The following is a 22537-nucleotide window of genomic DNA, read 5'->3' as shown; positions in this document are numbered from 1 at the left end:
TTTTTTAAGTGTTTGCTATGTGGCAAGCACTGTGATAAACACTAGGGATACAAATAGAGGCAAAAAGAAGTACAGTTCTGGCCTTCAAATAACTCACATTATAATGGGAAAAGACAACACATAAAAGGAAGCTGAAAACTGGGTTAAGATACCCAGCACAAGAGAATGGTTTTAAAGTCTAGAAGCCAGGAACAGGGTGGGAAGGGGAATGAGGGCCAACAGGACCCCCTCCACAAAAGGGAGGCTCAGGAGGAACTCAATAATGGGAGAAGATGGGGATGGGTCTTAGAGTGGATTGTCCCATCCAGTTCTGATATTATATGATTCTGTGACTCTGGATATTTTTAAGCAAAACTGAAATGATCAGTTGATAAACAAAGAATTCAGCCATCTCTAAAAGTGAGAAAGAACTACTAGAGTATCACAGGATGTCAGTGTTGGAAAGAATACATCCTTTAGATCATACGTGACAAGTGGTCATCTACTGCTGTTTAAAGACTTCAAGTTGTGGAGAAATCTATTTCCAAACACAGCTCATCCCACTTTTAGGCAGCTCCAATTTTTAAGAAGTTTATCTTTATGTTGAACTTAAATCTATTTCCTTGCTACTTCTACCCATTGTTCCGAATTTTGTTCTCTGTGGCTTAGCAGAACAAATCTAATACTTCTTCCACCAGAAGAATATTTCAAATATTTCAAATATTTGAAGAGACCTATCAAATTTCTACCTAAATTTCTTCTATCCCCAGTTTCTTCAAAATATTTTATTATGGTATTGTTTTCAATCCCATTATAATCCTGGTTGTCCTCTTCTGGAAATTTCACAATTCAAAATGTCCATCCTGAAATATGGCAGCCAGAACTGAACAAAATACTACAGATGTTGTCTGGCCAAATAAATTCTGGATAGAGCTGTACCCTTGCTCATTCTGAACATTGCAACTCTCTTAGGGCTACCTAAGATATCAACTTTCTAGGTTGCCCTGGCACATTGCTGACTTACCTATGAATTGTTTTCACAGTAACTCTTCTGACTATTAGTTTCTTCTCTCAATTTATATTTTGGTTATTTACTCTTTTTTATAAAGAGTAGGATTTTATATTTTTATCTATAAAATGCTATTTCATTATATTCACCTCCTTGTTCTAGCCTAGATCTTCTGGAACTTGACTGACATCCAGGGTTTTAGCTATCCCTCTTGGCCTTGTGTCATTCACAAATTTTATCAGCATTCAGTCTATATACCCTCATTCAAATCACTGATAACAATATTAAATAACACTTCTCTTGCTTCTCTCTTGTTCTTTTGGTTAACTGATAGCTTTTTTCCCAGCCACAAGTCTCTCCCCTCTCTAGTCCATCCTCCACTCAGCTATCAGTGAACTTCCTAAAGAATGGGTCTGACTATGTCATACCATCACCCCCATTCAATGAATTCCAATGGCTCCCCACAACCTTCAGGAACAAATATGAAATCTTCTGGTATTCAAAACCCTTCCTCTACCATTCTACTTTTCTTCCATTTTATACCATGCCATGTACTGTGAGATCTAATAATATTGGTCTTCTTGCTATTTTTCTTACTGGACACTCTATTCCCTCCCTCCCAACCTTCAGCCTTTTCTCTGACTCTCTCCCATGCTTGGAATGTCTTACCTCTTCGTGTCAGCCTGGCTTTCCTGTATTCCTTCAAGTCCCAGTTATAATTCCACCTTCTATAGGAAGCCTTTTCTGATTTCCCTTTATCTATCCCTTTGTTGATTATCTACAATTTATACTACATATATCTTCTGCGAAGATAGTTTGCATATTATCTCCTCCATTAGGCTGTGAGCTCCTTGAGTACAAAAACTGTCTTTTGCCCTTTGTATACTCAATGCTTAATACATTGCCTGGCACAAGATAAGTACTAAATGAATGTTTATTGTCTGCCTGTCTGCTCCAATTAAATGTCATAGGCTTAGTCACCAGAGCAGTCCAAGTAAGACTTCATTAGAATATCTTTGCCAAAATCTTAACACAAACAAAAGAAAAACATCATCTAATCTACCGCCATGCTCATAAGGAAACCAAAAGATAAATTACTTCTCTAGGTTCACACATTTGACTGACTAGTGATTAAACTAGGACTAAAACCCAATGCATCTAATGCCTAGCCAGGAGCTTGTTCCACTACACTTTGGAATTATGGGAAGAAAACTCATTGGCTCTACCTAGATGACCAGGAAGATTACATAAAACCCTTAAAATGTGTGATTCTGTGATCTTTATTAAAAATTCTTTTTTTCTGATTTCTACATTCTCTGTGACTGTAGAGACATCACTTATATTTTCTGGGCCTCAGTTTCCTCATCTATAAAAAAATGAAGCCATTAGATTACATTAGGTCTCTCAGATGCCTTCTAGATTCCAATCTATAATACTATAATCCTATGATCTTTGGAATAATAGGAAAACTGGTAGAGAACTTAGAAATTGTATAGTTTAATGGCTACATTTAAAGATAGGAAAACTGAGCCTCATAGAGTTGAAATGATTTAACTAAAGTCATGTAGCTAGGAAGTAGCAAAGGCATGATTCCCCTCTCCATCCTATGTCAGTGCTTAACATCCACGAAACAGTTAAGTGAAAATACAAAGAATACATAAAAGAAGTTAAGCTTTATGTGAGTTTAAATTAAGGAAGAACAAATGAGATAGTCAGCACAAGGCTTAATTCCTGGAGGAGGCTGGAGTAGAGTTGACTGTCAAAGAAGGAGCCATACCTCAATACCTGAAAGAGAGAGGAAAAGACATTGTAGGCAGGGGAAGTCAAGGTGCAAAATCCAAAGTGTGGTTTTAAGCTCTTCATAATCTGGCTTTTTCAGATTTGTTATATTTTGTATTCTCTCCTTCTTGTACTCTCCTATCAAACTGACCTATTGGCTGTTCCCCATCCATGACATTCCATCTCCCTTCTTTGTGCTTTTGCATAAGTGGTTTCTCATGTCTATAATGCACTGTTTTCTTGCCTCAGCAGATTTCCTGGGTTCTTTCAAAAGGTCAAAACATCCAATAATTCCTGATTCTCCCAGTAGTTAGGATCCTCTCCTTCTTGATAGCATTTTGTATTACTTTAGGTGTATTTTGAATTTACTTGCTGTGATGAACAAAAAGTCCAAGAGACACAGTTTCTGAGTAATTAATAATCAATTTATTAATTATAGCTAGCAAATAACCAATAAATCGAGGTCAGTGGTCCTCTCAATGCCCCTAGAGAACATCAAATGTTTAAATATTGGGTGTTCCCAACAGGTGGAATTCAACTCTGACTAGTTAACAATTAATGAGAGAATAAATAATATAATGAGAGGTGGGCTTATTCTAATGAGGGGCTGGGGGATGTGACACTGTCACATCAAGTCACTCTTAGACAAAGAGACTCATCCCAAGCCAGACCACTCCCCCCTGGAGGCACTCTATAGAAAAGGACAGTTTATGCACAATGAATAATGGTGGGTAAGAATTCCACCTAGATAAGATGGTGTGGGTGGGGTGAATTCTTTGGGCCAGGTCAGAAATGTCCTTGAAGGGCTGAACTTTGAATGAGTAAATAGAAAAGGAAAAAAACCCTAGATCCCCCACATAAATAATTGCTTAATAATAATCATCTCTCTCATTACTTTTATTCCTGTTATATCCTCCTTAATAAATCATAAACTCCTTGAAGACAGGGACCGTTCCATTTTTGTCTTTGTCTCCCCAGTGTCCAGCAGCATGACTTGTACATAGTAGATACTTAAGTATTTGCTGAATCATGGAATTGTTGAAATCCTATTTCTCTTTCCTTTTCTCTTTTCACCCTTCCCCACAGATCAAACTTCAGACGCATACTCCAGTACACTGCCACTTCTTGACTTTGATGATCATCGCCAACTGGCTGTTTTATCTACACAACACTTCTAGTGAGTCCCAACCTTAGGTGGTGTTGACAGCCACCTAAAATGTGCAATTGAAAAGAACCCAGAAAGGCAGCCAAAACATCTCCCGTGTTAACCTGTTGCACTACACGGAATTCCCACTGTTAAAGTAAGGCCCTGCATTCCTAGAAAGTGGCTTACTTAAAGGTAAAATTAAATTAACAAGCTAATATAAAATCAGCCTGTTTTTGAACAGCTACTACATGCTAGGCATAGGCACTATGGAAGATTAATAAAAAAAAATCCTTACCCTTAATGATTTAAGGTATTAATCTGTAAGATATTAAATAGGGTTTCATTTATCATGGTTTCATTTATCAGAATATCTAGCTATTTCCCCCCCTCTCCTCTTGCCCCACACAGGCATAGCTCTGAGGAAGCAAGAAACCAGACAGATAAGTTACTAATGGGAAAAGAAGGAGTCAGTAAAGGTCTGCACCATAGAGGAAGGCAGTTCCAGGTAAGATACCTCTAGACAATTCAGAATGGAATAAAAGATTTCAGGATGCTGAAGTCAAACATTTTGCCCCCACAATTTTGCCTAGGATCATGTCTGAATGACATTGAGTACCTAGACTAAAAAGTTATTTATACTGAATTAATCAATTACTTTAACATTCTGTATCTATGGCCTAAAAGTATAAAGGATTATTTTTAGACATCTGGGTGGAGTGTGGATAGAGTGCTGAACCTGGAGTCAGGAGTACCTGAGTTCAAATCCTTCCTCAGACACTTACTAGTTTTGTAACCCTGATAAGACCCTTGACCTTCTTCAGTCTCAGCTTCCTCTCTATAAAATGGAGATAATAATGGTACTACCCAGGGTTATTGTGAGGATCTAATAAGGTAATATATCTAAATCACTTTGCATACTTTAAAGCATTCTATAAATGTTAGCACCCTAAAGCACTCCATAAATATTATTAAGATCCTAAATTTGGGGGAGCTTATGCTTTTATTTTCTCAATAAACTGTACTAATCACTTGTTCCCCCCAAAACTAGTAATTCTCTTTCTTACTCTCAATATTCCAACTGTCCTTTAAGTATACTATCTCATTAACTGGTAAATAACTTTATGTGTGTATGTCTAAGTTATTTTACATTTCCCTAAGATTTGTACCTTTATAGTACTGCCATGTATTTTGTTTCAATTTAAATAATGAAAGAAAATAGAAAAGCATCTTGCTTCTCCTATTCCTTTTCTTCTAGTCACCAACTGTTTTAATTCCAGAGGGACTTGCCTCATGAAAAACAAGGAGTGAGATAAGATGATTTTTTTCTTACATTATTTCTTTTAACTTAAAAGGAAATATAATTGCACTAAGGAAATGTTCTCATTTGAGCTGGCATCTGCTTAAAGTAGCTTGCTCTCCTGCAATAAAAGCCAAAAGAAAATAAAAAATAATAACCTTCCAGACAGAAAGGAGGATGTACTCTTCTGTGGCCATTTGTCTAACACTAAACAGAACATGATATAAACCTAAGAAAATTGGGTTCTACTCACATCATCTTGACAGAGATTTTTTTTTTCCTTCTCTGTAAACTGGACACTGATTTAGTGATGAAAACACTGTAGGGAGGGGTGTTTTGTATTCATTCAGCCAGTCACTTAATAAACATTTAATTGAGCACCTACTATGTGCGAGGCACCTTACTAGACATTGGAGATAAGACAAAAGTGAAACAGTTCCTGCTTTCAAAGAGCTTATATTTTATTGTCTTGATAATTACTTTATATTTATTTATAACACTACCACCTACCTTTGATCATAAGTATACATTTGCCACCAGCTTCACAGTATTTTATAGTATTATATTTTTAAAATCATTTTAAAATATGCTATAGGTCACACTCTTACTCTTTGTATCTGTAACTGTTATTCAACTACCAGCATATTCTTCTGCTTCCATCGTATTGATTCTATACTGATATAGCATAGTTGCCAAAGAATGTAACTAGTACAATATATACTATAAATGTACTGTCTCTAGCATTTAAATGATCTCTTCCAGGGAACTAGACAACTATTTAGTGTCTTAGAAAAGCTACTGTAATTTATCACCTGGAAATTTTGGTCTATTCGCTTCATATGGATGAATGGTCAATAGAGAGCACTGATGTTTGTTGAATGTAAGACCAGACCAGTGTTATTCTCATTTCACTTGGAAGATTTCACATGATCATTTCAACTCTAACTTTGGCATTTTAGTTAATGTGTTAACAAGGGAGTACTATAAGGTCTCTAATGTATTCTCCATGGTAAAACATGCAAATTCATTGCTAATTTCTTGAGTACCCAAAGAAAATTAAGAGACCTACTCAGTTATTTATGATGCAATTTAGATTTGTCCTAATCTGTGGCAAAAGTTGTAGCCTACACTGACTTGGTATTTCTAATACAGTACTTTCAAAGGGAAACATGACCTTTCCCCTCAAGAAGATGAAATCTTTTTAAAAGATAAAGAAACTATTGAAATGTTGACATGTAATAAATCATTTCCCCCCAAATATCCTAGGCCCAGTCTTGTTCTTTCTCTACATTCTCTCTTTTCATGATTTCATCTCATACACACACACACACACACACACACACACACACACACACATTCAACTATCATCTCTATGCAAATTACTCCTAAATAGTACATATCCCACCTTGATCTGTCTCCTGAGCTCCAGTTCCCTATCTCCAATTGCCTGATTCACAACACCTGACACATAGGTATTTAATCAATGATTGCTAATTGATTGATTAATTGTTAGAAAACTCCACTCACCTATATGTCCCATAAGAATTTCAAACTCAGCATGTCCAAAACCAAAATCATAGTCTTTCCTCCAAAACCCTCACTCCTTCTTAACTTTGCTATTTCTTCACAAGAATCATTCCAGTCACCCAGGATCCCAATCTCAGAGTCACACTTCACTCTTCACCCTTACTCATTCGTCCCTCTCCCCTGGCCAGTCACCAAGTCTTGTTGCTTCTATTTTCTCAATCTGTCTCAAATTCATCCTTTCCTCTCTAATTATGCCACAACCATACTAGTTCAGATTCTCATCACCTTTCTCACCAGTACTATTAGGATACTACTAATTAGCCTACTTATAACAGTCTCTCTTTTCTTCAATCCATTCACCATACACTTGTAAAATTGCTATTATTAAATTACTGATATTTTCAATATTGATACATATATAAAACTAACATATGTCAACACACATACACACATACATATGCTACACCACAAGCTTTTACTCCTTTCCTGTATGCCTCTAGCTTTCCTTTGTAATCTGATTACACATTACTTCCCCTCATAAATTCTGTGCTTCAGTCAAACTGACCTATTTCATATTTCTCGTACAGAACATTCCATGTTTCACCTTTGCAGATGCAGAGTTTTGCAGACCTTAAAGCTCTATAGAAATGCTAGCTATTATTATTGCATGGGCTGTCTGTCACCTGTTCCTGGAACACTCACTCTCTGAATTTTCGCCGTTTAGAACCTCTTGCCCTATAGAAAGTTCAATTCAAGGGCCACCTCATTCAAAAGATCCTTCCTGATTTTCACAGTCTAATAACACCCTCTCAGTGAAATCATTTTGTATTTACTTTCACTTTTCTTATTTGGGAGAGGGAGTTTGAAGGCAGAGGGAAGAGAAAGAGAGAGAAAGAAAGAGACAGAGAAATAAGAGAACAGAAAAAAAGATCATTGAAGTGTTTTTTTTTAAATGAACAGAAGATAACTGAAGGAAGACCAAAAAGAGTAAAATAATAGACAAGGAGGACAACTTTGAAAATTACATTTGATTTTATTGTATACTTTTAAAAGAATATCAAGCTATATATAATAGAGATTCTCCATTTCATGGACAGTCCTCTTTTTTCTGTTATATTATGCAAATAGAAATATTCATTTGGTGGGGGTGGGGGAAGTAAAAATAAAAACAAGAGGTCAAATGGGTACATGATTTACATATAAAGAATAATATCATAGGCAATTTAGGGGAGCATGGAATATTTTACCTGTCATATTTATGGATAATGGAAGAATTTATGACCAAACAAGAGTCAGAGAGCATTACGGGATCTTAAATGGATTCTTTTTATTAAATCAAATTAAAACAGGTTTTGCACAAACAAAATGAATGCAGCCAAGATTGGAAGGAAAGCCAGAAACTGGGCAGAAATTTTACAGCAAGTTTCTCTGATAAGAGCCTCATTTTTCAAACATATAGAGAACTGAGTCAAATTTATAGGAATACAAGACACTCCCCAATTGATTAGTGGTCAAAGGACATGAACAGACAGTTTTTAGAAGAAATCAAAGCTATCTATAGTCATATAAAAAGCCTTAAATCTCTATTGACAAGAGAAATGTGAATTAAAACGACTGTGAGGTACTACCTCACACCTATCAGACTGGATAATATGACAGAAAAGGAAAATCACAAATATTGGAGAGGATGCAGGAAAATAGGGACACTACTGCACTATTGGTGGATTTGTGAACTGATCTATTTTGGAGAGCAATTTGGAACTATGCCCAAAGGGTTATAAAACTGTGCATACCCTTGACCCAGCAATACAACTATTAGGTCTGTACCCCAAAAAGATCAAAGAAAAAGAAAAAAGATCTTATATATACAAAAATATTTTAGCAGTCCTATTTGTTGTGGCAAAGAATTTGAAATCGAGGGGATGTCCATCAATTGGAGAATGACTTGGAGAACAAGTTGTGGTATATGATTATGATGGAATATTAATGTGCTATAAAAATGACAAATAAGATTCTTTCAGAAAAACCTGAGAAGACATACATGAACTGATACAAAGTGAAATGAGTAGAACCAGGAGACCATTGTGCATGGTAATACCAATATCATATGATGATCAACTGTGAATGACTTAGCTATTCTCAGCAATATAATGATCCAAAACAATTCCAAAGGATTTATGATGAAAAATGCTATCCATCTCCAGAGAAAGAATTGTTGGAGTCTGAATGTAGATTAAAGCATACTTTTTTTTTACTGTCTTTATTATTCTTGGGTTGGTTTTTTTTTTTTGGTCTGTGTTTTCTTTTACAACATGGCTAATATGTAAATGTTTTGTATGACTGCATATGCATAACCTATATCAAGTTGCTTGCCTTCTCAAAGAGGGGGAGGACAGAATGGGAGAGAATTTGGAACTCAAAATTTTTAAAAAAGAATGTTAAAATAATTTTATATGTAATTGAGAAAAATAAAAGTTAATATAATTATGAATAAAAACAAGAATCAAAAAGCATAGTTCTCTAGGAATTTAAACTGTGTAACTAGAAGACAAGTAAACATAAACTATAAATCAATCAGAAAGTTTTTAATGCAGAAATGTATGAGGAACAGTACAAACAGCATGCATAAATATTGAAGGAATGCAGACATATAGGAGTAATGACAAAGAATTCTTGAATGTGTCCAGCACTGGGCTTTTAAAGGACATAATTATCACGTTTGGAGAGAATAAGGGAATTATTAACATCAACATCAATATCATCATCATCGTCATCATCATCATCATCATCATAGCTAGCATTTATATAATGCTTTAAGGTTTTCAAGGCACTTTACATATGTTATCTCATTTGATTTTCACAACCACCCTATGAAATAGATTCTATTATTATACCCACCTTAAAGAGAAACTGAGGTTGATAAAGGTTAAGTGATTTGCCCTAGGTCACACAGCTAAGAAAGTGGCTGAAGAAGGATTTGAACTCAAATCTTTCTCCACCTCTTCAGCCAACTAACTGCTGACCTAAACCTCTCTCTGAGCAGCATAAATCTTTTGGTTTAGAAGGCTTATAATTTGTATAATAAGAGAGAAAAATGTAAGGGTTAACTGAGATTTTAGCCCTGATCCACGGATTAACTATTTTCTAGTACTTTGTGTAAAATTCAAAATTGAACTTGCCAACAGACACAGAAAATGAAATTCTCTTGGGTAAGCTGAAAGAGCTTACATTTTGCTACAGGAAATATAGAACATTAATGGAAGTTGCACCATATCTGTCTTTTTTAATCAAAATCTCAACAGGACCCTGAACAGCAGTAAGCCTTGAAGGCAATACCACCACAGGAGAAAGAAAAAGCATCCTTTTGTTCCAAACCTGTCATTTTTGTCAAGAATGTGTATGACGAATGATTGAGGTTCAACAAGAATGCAGACAATAAAAGAGAGTGACAGATCATTGGATGGAAATTTGTATGTATCCTGCTAATGGATCCAACAATCTAATCAATTAATTCAGTCAGATCAGATGTCCTTGGGATTCCTGATCCCTGAACCTAGAAGGGCAAATGTTATTCTTCTCCAGAAATATAACAAAATCCAAATTTACTTTATTTGATGGGGAGCCAGGGTGTGAAAATGGCATAGTACTCTGAAATCAGGAATAATAATGTAGAGCCCATAGAATCTGTCATTGCCCTCATGGGTACTAAAAAAATCTCTGTCAATGACAAGAGGTCATCTCTGTCTTTGCCAAAGCAGTGCTATGATGGGATGGAAGGTGTTTTTCTCTTAAAGGGCTACTGTAAATTTGTTCAGTGTTTATCTTTTGGATCAGTGTATTTATTATTCCTGGTTTCTGCTTTCTCAGTTTCCACTGCTCCATCTGTTTACCAAGCTTGCCATTGACTTCAAACATAGTTAAGAGGCTAAGTAATCAAACTGTTCAAAGTCTGTAAAGATCACTGTGATGATATTTACATTTAAATTTCACCTCTTATATGAGGATTTTACAAAATATTACTATGTTCAGGTGAATTGAATTATGAATGTTAATCCGCTTGCAAAATGTGTCATAAAAATAGTTAATACTATTCACCCAGAACAGATGGCAACACATATCACCAAATGCAAAAAGTAAGGGGATGGAATAAATTCATGAACATAAGGAGAGTAAGAGGGAACTTGGTGCCTTTACTGCCTCTCATATCACTCTCTTCTAAATCCTCTCTAGTTTGACTTGAAACATATCACTCAACTGAAATTGCTTTCTATTAAGTTACCACTGATCTCTTTTTAGTAGTCACCCTTCTTGACCTTTCTGCAGCATTTAACTACTCTTATAGCATCTTCTACTCCTGGATACCCACTCCTCTGAGTTTTTGTGACACTGCTCTCTCTTGACTCTTCCCCACCACACCTACCACCACCTGTCTTACTGCTCTTTAGTCTCCTTTGCTAGATCATAATGTCACACTCATTGACTGTGGTTATATCTCCAAGATTCTGTCCTTGGTCCTTTTCTTTTTTCTATCTACACTATCTCACTTATTGATCTCATCAGCTCCCATGGGTCCCATTGTCATTTCTATTCAGATTACTTTCAAATTTACATATGCAGTCATAGTCTTTCTCCTGAGCTTCAGACCCAAATCTCAAATTGATTATTGAACATTTTGAAATACATATCCCTTTGGCAGAGCAAAGTCAAGATGGCTAAAGCAGGATTCATCATATTTTGCCCCAAATCCATCCCATTTCTGAATGTTTCTACTATATTCTTTGTACTATAGGATGTAGTAGACAAAGAAAGAAAATGAACTCGATTCCTCCTTTAGTCCCAATTCTTGGAATGTGGACATTACTGGCCAGTTCCAGGCATTATTTTTCTCCTTTTATTAGGCACTTCTTATCTTCTTGTGACTTTCTTCAACTACAAGAAAGAATCATGACCTGATAATCCAGACTGCTCCCCGACAGCAAAGGGACTACTTTCATCTAAGGACAAAAATAAAAATGGACCTGACTTTGTTTTCTTTGGGATATTTACCAAATAATGATACAAATTAATTTCAATATGATCAGCTCTGGTCTTAGAGCTCTCAGCCAGAATGGAAGCATGGCATTTTAGACAGAAGGTTTGAACCTCTGTCTTTTTTATCTGTCTACATATGTAACATGCCAGTCACTGTCCATTTTCTTTCTGCCTTCTTCACAGATAATGAAGCCTACAATGAGGAAGTTAACTGACTTTGGGACTAATTAAAACAGCAAGTAAGTGACTTTTAGAAGCAGAAAACTCTAGACATTGATTTTCTTAGACATAAAAGGAGAGAAGAAAGAAGAAGAGTCACTGAACCATTTGCATAATGTCAGAGGAAAATTCACCATTGATCAGCCATGCCTCATGCTCTAGCTTCAGCTGTCCTAAATGGATAGTCCTCAGTGGACTAAAGTATCAGCCACTATGGTGGAACTCTATTATACTCAACACTTGCCATGGCAAGCTGCCCTTTTTTATTCTATCCTTCCATCATTCATCTATTCTCAATCTTGTTATGTCCTTGTGCAAAAGTCTGCCGTGACTACAGAAGGAAAAGTGGCCAGAATGACCTGTCTCTTCTGCTATTTTTAAATATCTTTTTTCTCCATTTTTATTAAATTATTCACTCAGTATCTTCTCCCAATCTAATATCCAATTGCATATGTCCTCATGATGGGATTTCAGTCTCTTCTATTATGGGAATAAGCAATGCTATCTGGGACTACATTTCCTAGAAATTCACACTGTTAAATGTAGAGAACCTTGTCTCTTTGACCACAGAGAAAGCAGTTTTCACAAAGTCTCACTATTAATGCCTGGAATATCACTATCCTTTTAGTCACCCAGATTTGAAAACTTAGTATTAGCCTTGATTCCCCATTCTCATTTATCAAATACATTCAATCAGTTGTCACATGTTGTCATTTCTATTTCTCAGATCTCTCTACTCACACAACCACTTTCTTAGTTCAAGCTCTCATTACTTCTCTCAAGGACTATTGAAAAAGCCTCCTTTTTGTTGTCCCTGCCTCAAGTCCCTCCCCACTCCAACCCATCCTCCATTGTCCATCCATCAACCACCAAAGTGATTTTGCTAAAGTATTGATTTGATTATATTTATTCAACTTATTCAGCAAATTCAGGAACAATCTGTTACCTCTAGCATCACATACACAATCCTCTTTTCAGCATTTAAAACCCTTTACAATTTGACCTTTTTCTACATTTCCAATCTTCATAACTCCCATCCACACATTTGACGGTGTGACCATACTGGCCAACTTGCTCTTTCTCATACTCTTTCTCTATATCCTCTCCCCTTGCCTTTGTAAAGACTGTACCCGATCCCTGGAATATCCTCCCTTCTAAGGTTCATATTAGAATCCATGGTTTCCTTCAGAACTGTGATATAATTCTGGAACCTCACGCATGAGATCTTTCCTGATTCCATATAACATTTCAAACTCCCTTTCAAAAACTACATACCACATGTGCCATGCAAACATTCTGTATGCACACACCCATACACATTATTTTTTTTTCTGTTAGAAAGTAAGTTTTGTGAGGACAGGGACTATTTCAATTTTGTTTTTATATCCCCCCCAGGCTTAGTTCAGTGCCTACTACACAATAGTTACTACATAAATGTGTACTGATGGATGGATGGAAAGACAGGTGGAAGAATTCTTTAAACAAGAAAAAGAGAGAAAGAAACAACAATGAAGGAGAAAAAAGCAGTGCCTTTCTTTAAATACTGCATGCTTTTCTTATGTTAAAAAAATCGCTTTTGAAATTTATGGCAACCACCAGAAATAGGTCAAGGTTACAAATTTTGTCAGTGCAAAAGGGTTCGATACGTTTAAAAGAAATGTTTTATAAAACCCATTCAACAATGCTAATATGGCCTGAGCTTAAGGAAATTATACGAACAGACAACAGAAATCCACTTTGACCTATTTTGTTTCATTGGTTAAATCATGACCTCTGAAATGTAATTACTATAGTGTAAGAAATCCAATGAAAACTTGATATGATACAGTTGTCCTCTTGAGTGGGTGTTCCTTTCACCCTTCAATTCCAGCATCACTGCACATCCATTGCAACAATAAACTAGTGATAAACAGGAATGGACAAATTGAGATAAAAAGGGTGAAAGGTTGAAAGAGTGTGATAGGATGGGATATAGTCTGAAGCTTTTCCATATACAAACATTTCCTCTTACAGAGACATGAAATAAAATTACATAATATGATGGTGACATGCTACCTTCAAAGAATGACCCAGTGCCTTACTAATAGTCAGTCACAGAAATCAATATGTGACACTTATTCAATGAAATACAAATTGAAATTAGTTAGCTTCACTTTTTATTCAGCAAATTCATACCAGCAATCAATCCCTATGCATGTATAGACTAGGGAAGTGGGTTTAAAATTGATTGGTGTATTCCTCTGCTAATTACAGTATACAAGCAAATGAATAATCAATTGTTAACTCTACTCCTTCTGTACTCATTTTAATGAACAAAGCAGTTCTGTCAAAGATCAACATTATTTGTTTCCAGGCAGAACCTACTAAGAACATTACCTAAGAGGTAATGTCAGTGATTTACTGGTAATTAAAAATACTCTCTTATTTGATGAACAAATATAAAGCTTCCCTTGATTTTCTTAAGCAGTTGTTTGTAGAACGATTTTCAATTGCATCAAAAGCCTGCTTGGCAGGGAGAAACATCCTAGGTACTTCTCACTGAGACTGTAGTTAGAAAAAAAGCAAAACTTGGGCTTTATTAAACACAGATTACTAGGGATTACAAAGCTATGGTACAACAGCATTGGAATTAGAGGTATGCCTAATATACATAAAAATAGGATTGCAAAATTAATAAAAAGTTTTTTATTCTTTGCTTCACTAAAGATTCCACCAATCAATTCCAATTGACAACAAGCTCATTCAGTGCATCTTAAATGTAATTGGATTTGCAAAAAAAAAAAAATAGAACCCATATGAGCAGTCAGGAGAGCAGAAATACACAAGGCATTTTTGGGCCATAGTGAGTGATGGAAGAAGAGGGCTCAATCAGCAAGTACACAAAGATTTAGGAAAATATTCTGCAACTCAAGATACATTTGCATTGAATTCTGGTTTCTCTAGTATCTGTCACTCTGTAGTAGTAAATTAGGCACTTTGAAAGGTATGACTCTTTCAGGACATTCTTTTTGCCATTTATTGTACCTTAGCAGCTAGGTGGTGCAGTGGATAAGGCCTGGAGTCAGGAAGATTCATCTTCATGAGTTTAAATCTGGCCTCAGATGCTTACTAGCTATGTGACCCTGGGCAAATTACATAACCTTACTGTTTGCCTCAGTTTCCTTATCTGTAAAATGAGCTGGATAAGGAGATAGCACACCACTCCAGTATCTTTGCCAAGAAAACCCCAAATTGGGGTCACAAAATAGTCAGACAAGACTGAACAACAAGAGAGTAGTTACTGAAGTATTAAAAAAAAAAAACATAGAAGCCATTGGACAAAGTTAAATACATTCACCAATTTGCAACCAAGGACTGACTTTGATGAATACAGGAACATTTCTTGATAAGCTATAGGAATAAAGATGAGTAGATTTTTTTTTTTGGTAATTTAAATTGAAGTTACAATTACTTTGATTTTGGATTTGAAGTGGTAGAGGTTGACTGACAACCTATTGGAAGCTTTTCAGGCCTAAGGAGAATATCAGATTATTGGGTATCTTCTTTTAACTTTAAGAAGCTATATTGCTTGAGAAGTAAATCTCTGAGAAACTATACCATATAACTTCTATATAGAAATTATACATAGCTGTATAACATATAATATACAAAACTATGTGGATATCACTGGGGATAGCTGAATTAATTGTTGCTAACAAGAAGAAAAAGAGGAAGCAATGGGCAGAGGACAATCTCTGTCTTAATATTCAAACCAATCAATGCAGCCAATCATTGAAATGTGCCTATAAGTTTAAACCACAGAGGTGGTTCTGGGTCCTCTCAAGCTACCGTGAAGGGGAGAACCAAGTAGTTCCTGAGAACTCTTTCCAGTTTTGCATTATTTTGAAGGTGAGTTAGCTTAATAATTGAATCACATACACCTTGAAGTAGAAATAAACACTGAGAACTACTCTTTATTTACATATATAAATTGTGTCAATATATAAAATACATCTTGCAATTTTTACATCTGTAACAACAAATACTACTTATTCTAATATTACTCTCAATAAGAATCTTTGGTAAAATGCTTGGGTCCTATAATGTATCCCCAAGATTGATGTTTTCATAGCTTAAAGAAACCTTTGGAAAAATCAAAGGTTTATTATACAAGTTGTCTTAAGAAACTATCACAAACACAAAAATATATGTATTTCCATGGTTTCCCACCCCCCCACATTCTTTGGCATTTCAGAATGATGTGCTTATCTCAGAAGTGTGCAAAGGTAAAGTGTTCTCGGGGGGATAATTTAATGCATTATACTGTCTTAATGGAGTAGAAGGTAGCATCATTGTCCCACTGTTTGGGGTTCTTTCATACACGCTTGGCAGATTTTCACTCTGGGGGGCACTAACTTGATAATAATACTCCTTTAGCTTAGAGTCTTCTGTATGAAAATTAGTATTTCTCAGCTGAGAAAGATGCTGATGGATAACACTTGAAGAAAATGCAGTCCTACAGGCCTTGTTATGGTGTGATGAAAGATTCTTGCTTGTTTGGGACTCCCAGATTAAAAATGATCTTTGGGGATCCTTAAAAGTTCTTCTTGCCATACTTCCAGGAACACCTTAAAAATTTTTAAAAAAAGGAAGAGTTGGGTTATTTTTAAGCATTTATGTGATAAAAAAATCATACTAGAACTGAATGTTGTATTCCAATATGTTAGAAATATAATCAACTCTTGGTTATTAAGAGACCAGTTTTCCAGCCTTTTTTGACTCCTTTTTTCCTCTTCTGGTCTCCCTACACCCTCTTACTTGGCGGGGTATGCTAAAGAAATAAATGAAAATAGAAGTCAAATTAATCATTTCTTCTATTTGTTAACGTAGCTGATAAAGACAGCATGGGATGAAAAGGTTGAAACCATTAGTTAAAATAAAGTTTGGAGTTTGTACTCAGATTGTCTTTATCCATGCTTCCTTTCCATGTCTTATTACTATGTATCAGGACTTTGATATAAAAAATAAACACATAGCCTATAGCAGCTTTCCATATCTCTATCTGTTCAAAGTCTAGCCTGTTGTGACCTGTTTTTACACTCATTTGTCATTTTTTCAGTGGTCCAGCTAAAGCAATTTTATAGGTGAATGTGATATATGATGCAGTAACATACATAAAGAATTCAAACAGTCTTATTTAAAGTTCAGTATAGGATACTCATAAAAAATGTGAAATGGCTCCACAATCATTAGTCAGAGTCCCATGACATTAGGAGACTTTAACAAAGTTAAAATTTAGAAAATATTTGAAAAATGAAAATAAATGTTGGGATATGCTATAGGACTGATTTATAGATAGGGACTCATAGATAAAATTGTTAGTGATGAAGGGAAGATGATAAGTAATTGACTCAAGAAAGCTTGATCCACTAGAGGAAAGAGGGAAGTTAGAATGATCATAAATACAAATGATTAGCTTAAACATGTAAGTGAAGGATGATTGAGTGAGGTGGGATAGTGGTGAGGGATGATGACTAAGAGTGATAAAAAGATTGCTCTGTTGGTGAAAGGTGAATTGGGAGAGAGAAGTATTATTGAGGAAATAGCTGCAGTATTTTAGACAATTAGCATGATGGTTGTAAAGATGAAGAAATTCTAAGTGTAAGCATTTATTATCCAGTTCAAATGGTTTCTCATTAATGCAGTATAATTAGTACAGTAAACTCAATCAGAGAGTAATATTTGGAGCATTAGTGTTGATATTTAGAGGCAGGTAGGTGGCACAATGGATAGAGCATTGGATCTGGAGTCATGAAGACCTGAGTTCAAATCTAGCCTCAGGTAGTTACTAGCTATTTAGCTAGTATTTGACCCTAGGCAAGTCATTTGACCTCTCTCTGACTCACTTTTCTCATCTGTGAAAAAGCACCTCCCAGAGTTGTTGTGAAGATTAAACAATATGATATTTATAAGGCACTTCGCAAACTTTAAAATACCAAGCTAATTCTAGCTATTGTTATTACATTAACCTTTTGTATCCAATCATAAGACATATGCTGATAATGTTAATACTATAGTTGAGTGTTAAAAAGTAGTTGGCGCAACCTTTATGTCTCACTCCTATTCCTTCAGGGAAAAAAAAATGAATATGGGAGTTGGAGCATTCAGATATTACTGTCAATATGCTATACATCCCAGCGCATCCTGCACATCACTGAAGCCAATCAGGAATAGAGGCAAATTTCAACATGTGGGGATAAACAATGAAACCCACAGTATAACTTTCTGAAGAGCTAGGAATCACCTGTTCTAGGAGGAGATATGTAGCTCTCTATAAATAGTCTCTGTGGGATTGGAGAGAGACAATCACTAACATCAAGGCTGACCAAGGAACTTCCCTCCCAAGAAATAATTACTCTACCTGCCTACAAGGGAGGCCTATACTCTGGAAAGAGAGCAATAGTTTGAGAACACAGCTTCTAGTCCACCCCTGACTATTGCTAGTCTGTGTCTAAGGTTCAATGAAGTGAATAATAACATTATAATCATTTCCAATGAAATAATGTCAATCAAGTCACAGATTCAATCCCTGTTTCCAAGAAAATGTATTCTTTAAGATTTATGATTTATTATTTTGATTCCATTCAATGGTTTGCTATGTACTTAATCTACAACCTTTTGATCTACTGGAACTGAAGAGAATATTATCCAGGATAGGGAACTGGCTTAAAAACAATCACAGTAAAGGATGGGGATAACATGTACAACTCCCAGGGATTGGTCCTTGAAATAGTCTTCTGTCATATTTTTATAAACACATTCTTAATGAAAGTCAGCTTCTCAGATAACACTAAAATCTTTCAAGCAGTAAAACAATCTAATGCAGCTGCTTAAGAAGCCAGCATAATCTTAGACTGCGTTAATGGAAGTATATAATACCTGGAGAACAAGAAGGAGTGGTCCCTTTATATTGTGCTGCTGAAAACAACATTTGGAGTTTTGTCCATGCTGAAAGTAGTGTTCCAACCTAACAACTCCCAGAAATTCCTCTCTGAGAATCTCACATGTACAGTCAAATTCAACACCTGATATGCTTGACATTTTGTCAGCATCATGATGTAAAACAGTATCAATTATCGTGAATTTCAGAGTTTTTCCTTTTTGAGCCAGCAGGAGTCAGCAAGAGCCTTCCTTTCATGTCACATTTGTGACCACTTGTTAAATTTTGCTCTTTTAGTCTTAGTGCAAATATATGAAGAGGATATCAGAGAGAGTTGGAGCTTTCCATAGTTAGAAGGTATACACTTACCAGCTTGCTTTTCAGCCACGTGAAGGGATATTTTCTTGACCCCTTCTCCACTAATATCAGAATCATTGTCATTACATTCAATGTCTCCTTTCCCACTGTCCTTCACACTGAATTCATCTGGTCTTGAATGGGTACTGGAAGTCAAAAAGAAGGAATTACTTTGGTTACACCTAAAAATGTTCAACATAAAAAATGTCAAGCATATTGCTGAGACATAACAATAAATATTCTGAAATTACCCTAAATTTGAAGCAGATTTATCCTCTTGCCACAGAGATGTGGAATGAAAAGGAGCTGAGACTGAGCCCTATTAAAGAGAGGTGAGGTGAAAGTAGCAGTTAATAATTTTTCACCCTTAAACATCAAAACCCACAAGGCAGACACACCAATTAGTCACGTGAAACTCTTCCCAAAGACACCATTTAAACCCTTCACTGTGGCTGTGTTAAAACTGAACTACAAAGACAATGCACGCAGCGCATAAACATATTTGTGCCTACAACATAAAAATCAACAAATCTGTAAGTCCGATGGGAAGTGAATCTTCTTTGCTAATTAAAATACACACCACCTCTGCCCCTGGAAGAATTAGCAAATTGAAATGCGCTGCAGAAACTCAAGCTCCAGCAGGCACTGAGTCAGAATTCTTGTGGTAAGAGTTCCTAGAATTTCTAAGGCTGGGGAGTGGGGTACCTGGGACTTAGGAGTCTTATTCCTCTCTCGAGACGAGGGAGAAAGGGACACCCCACTGTCCCTGGAAGGAGGTGCGCTGAAAGTCTCCTCTTCCTCCTCCTCTTCCTCGACTTCATCTGTGGCAGAAAGACGGTAGGACTCTTCGAGGCTCTCAAAGTCATTACTATCTGACCCTCCAGGAGACCCCTGGCTGCCAAATGTCCGGCTGTCTGAGCTGGCCAGTTCTAATCTCGTACTGCACTTGAAAAACGCCTTCCTCCCGACCAGGCCCCTACCCTGGCACGAGGAGGCCACGGTGACGATGGCCACGAGCAGCAGCCCGCATCCACCGGCCAGCGCCCCAATGCAGATAGTGGAGAGGTCAGGACTCCACCCGGAATCTCTCTGCAGCCGCCCCCGCTGCGCCCCAGCCAGCTCCTCTCTTGAAGGCGGTGGCAGGGGTGGAGGTGGCACCAACATCACATTTCCGCCAGGGGGAGAGGCAGGCGCGGGGACCAAGGACAGGGTGGCGGTGCAGGAGAGGGACGGCCGCCCGCCGTCCCGCACTGTGACCACCAAGGTGAGAGGGTCGGTGGGCCAAGGAGACAGCCGCTGCCGCAGTGACAGCTCGCCCGTGTGCGGGTGCAGCGCCAGCTCCCCGGGGCCGCCGTCACTGTGGGTGAGGATGTAAGTCAGCTCGGCGTTGGGACCCTCGTCCTCGTCTTGGGCCCGCACCTGGGTGACCAGGAAGCCCGGGGGCGCCCCGTGGGGCAGCGGCACCCGAGCTGAGCCATTGGAAAGCAGTGGGGAAGTCACTTCGGGCACGTGGTCGTTCTGGTCCTCCACCACTAGCCGCACCACGGTCCGGCCCCACTGGGCTGGAGAACCACCGTCGTGCGCCTCCAGCCCCACCTCCAGCCCGGCCAACTCCTCACGGTCAAAGCGCCTCCGAGCCCTTAGTACCCCAGTGCCTGAGTTCACAGAGACATAAGTGGAGACCAGGCGCCCTCCCCGACCCACCTCGGCCTCTAACAGCCGATAGGTCACCTTGCCGTTACGCCCCAAGTCTGGGTCGCGAGCGACCACTGTGGTAAGGTAGGCTCCTGGAGGGTTGTTCTCTGTCACTGACACTTCGTAGACGGGACGCGCAAAGCGCGGAGTGTTGTCGTTCTCGTCTCCCACGAGCACGGTATAGGGCTTCACAGTGCGCAGTGGAGGGGAGCCGCGGTCCTCGGCCACCAGAGTCAGGTTGTACTCCGATATGCGCTCGCGATCCAGGAGCGCCGCTGTCACCACTAGGTAGCTGCCCTCGTAGGCCGGCTGCAGTCGAAAGTGCTGGTGTCCATAGAGGGCGCAACGCACCAGTCCATTGGAGCCGGAATCCCTGTCCGAGGTGCTGACCAGCGCCACGAGGCTCTCTTGAGCCGCCCCCTCCGGGATCAGAGAAGCCACTCCAGGCTCTGGGCCTCCCGGTCCTGCAGAGGAGGCCGAGACTGGAGAGGCGAAGAAGTTGGAGGGGTCGGAGGCGGTGGTCGTGGCCACTGCCAGTGGAGTGATGGTTATGTCCGGCGCATTGTCATTCACGTCGAGAATGTGCACAATGACCTTGCAAGTGGACACACGCGGCCCTGGGCCTTGGTCCTGAGCCCTCACGTCCAACTCGTAGGTGTCCTTCTGTTCATAATCCACCGGCCCAGCCAGAGTCAGGCGGCCTGAGAGCCGGTCCAAGTGGAAAAGGAACTGCGCCTCAGGCGAGGTTCGGTCACCGAAGGAGAACACTACATCACCGTTGGGGCCCTCGTCCGGGTCTGTGGCGTCCAGGTCGAGTAGCAGGGAGCCCTCGGGAGTGTCCTCCTCCAGCTCCACCTCGGTGACAGCGCCCTGTGGGAAGGCTGGGCTGTGGTCATTGGCATCCAGCACCCGAACGTTGAGAGTGGCTGTGGTGGAGCGCGGGGGGCTTCCACCGTCCTGGGCCACCACCTCTAGGGTGTAAGTAGCCTGGCTCTCACGGTCCAGCTCCTGCAAAAGCACCAGGTCAGCGCATTTGGCGCCATCAGCTCGAGTCTGCAGCTCCACGCAAAAGGAGCTGTGTGGCTCAACCAGACGCAGGCTCTGGAGGGCGTTGTAACCCACGTCCTCGTCCACGGCCACTTCCAAGGAGATGCGGGTGCCCACAGTCACGCTCTCGGATACCTCCACAAAGATCTCAGAGGCTGGAAAACGTGGGGTGTGGTCATTGATGTCTCTCACCTCCACTTCCACATGGATTAACTGGGAGAAGCTGACCACGTCGAAAGCCAGTGTGCATTGCAGGGACTGCTGGCATAGCTGTTCTCGATCGATACCGCTCTCCCCGACGGTAAGCTCTCCATCAGCCTCATTCACCCGGATCAGGGAATTGTTGAACTGCTTCATCAGGAGGAAATTTCTGGGAACCTTAATGGCTGAATCAAGCATAGAGTGTTCAGAGAGGACACCAATGACTGTCCCCGGGGTCTCTTCCTCATAGATGTGGTAATTCACTGTCTCTGTGCGGAACCTTGCAATCAGGAGCCATAGCAGCCACACAGAGCTTAGTCTACTCCTGCA

At 38.7% G+C, this 22537-nt stretch overlaps 1 protein-coding gene across 1 annotated transcript in view; it reads right to left on the bottom strand.

Annotated features, from left to right (window-relative positions):
• LOC114051311 (protocadherin-8-like) overlaps positions 1-22537 on the bottom strand; it is a 65443-nt gene that overhangs the window by 32428 nt on the left and 10478 nt on the right. Inside the window, exons 2-3 of the mRNA XM_027873536.1 lie at positions 19884-22532; positions 19277-19410 (exon numbers count right to left, since the gene is read on the bottom strand). Coding sequence (XP_027729337.1) covers positions 19277-19410; positions 19884-22532 — 2783 coding nt within the window. The remainder of the gene's footprint in view (positions 1-19276; positions 19411-19883; positions 22533-22537) is intronic.

Source organism: Vombatus ursinus, unplaced genomic scaffold (genome assembly GCF_900497805.2).
Source record: "Vombatus ursinus unplaced genomic scaffold, bare-nosed wombat genome assembly UNPS02014802.1, whole genome shotgun sequence".
NCBI lineage: Eukaryota > Metazoa > Chordata > Mammalia > Diprotodontia > Vombatidae > Vombatus > Vombatus ursinus.
This window is presented reverse-complemented; position numbering and strand designations above follow the sequence as displayed.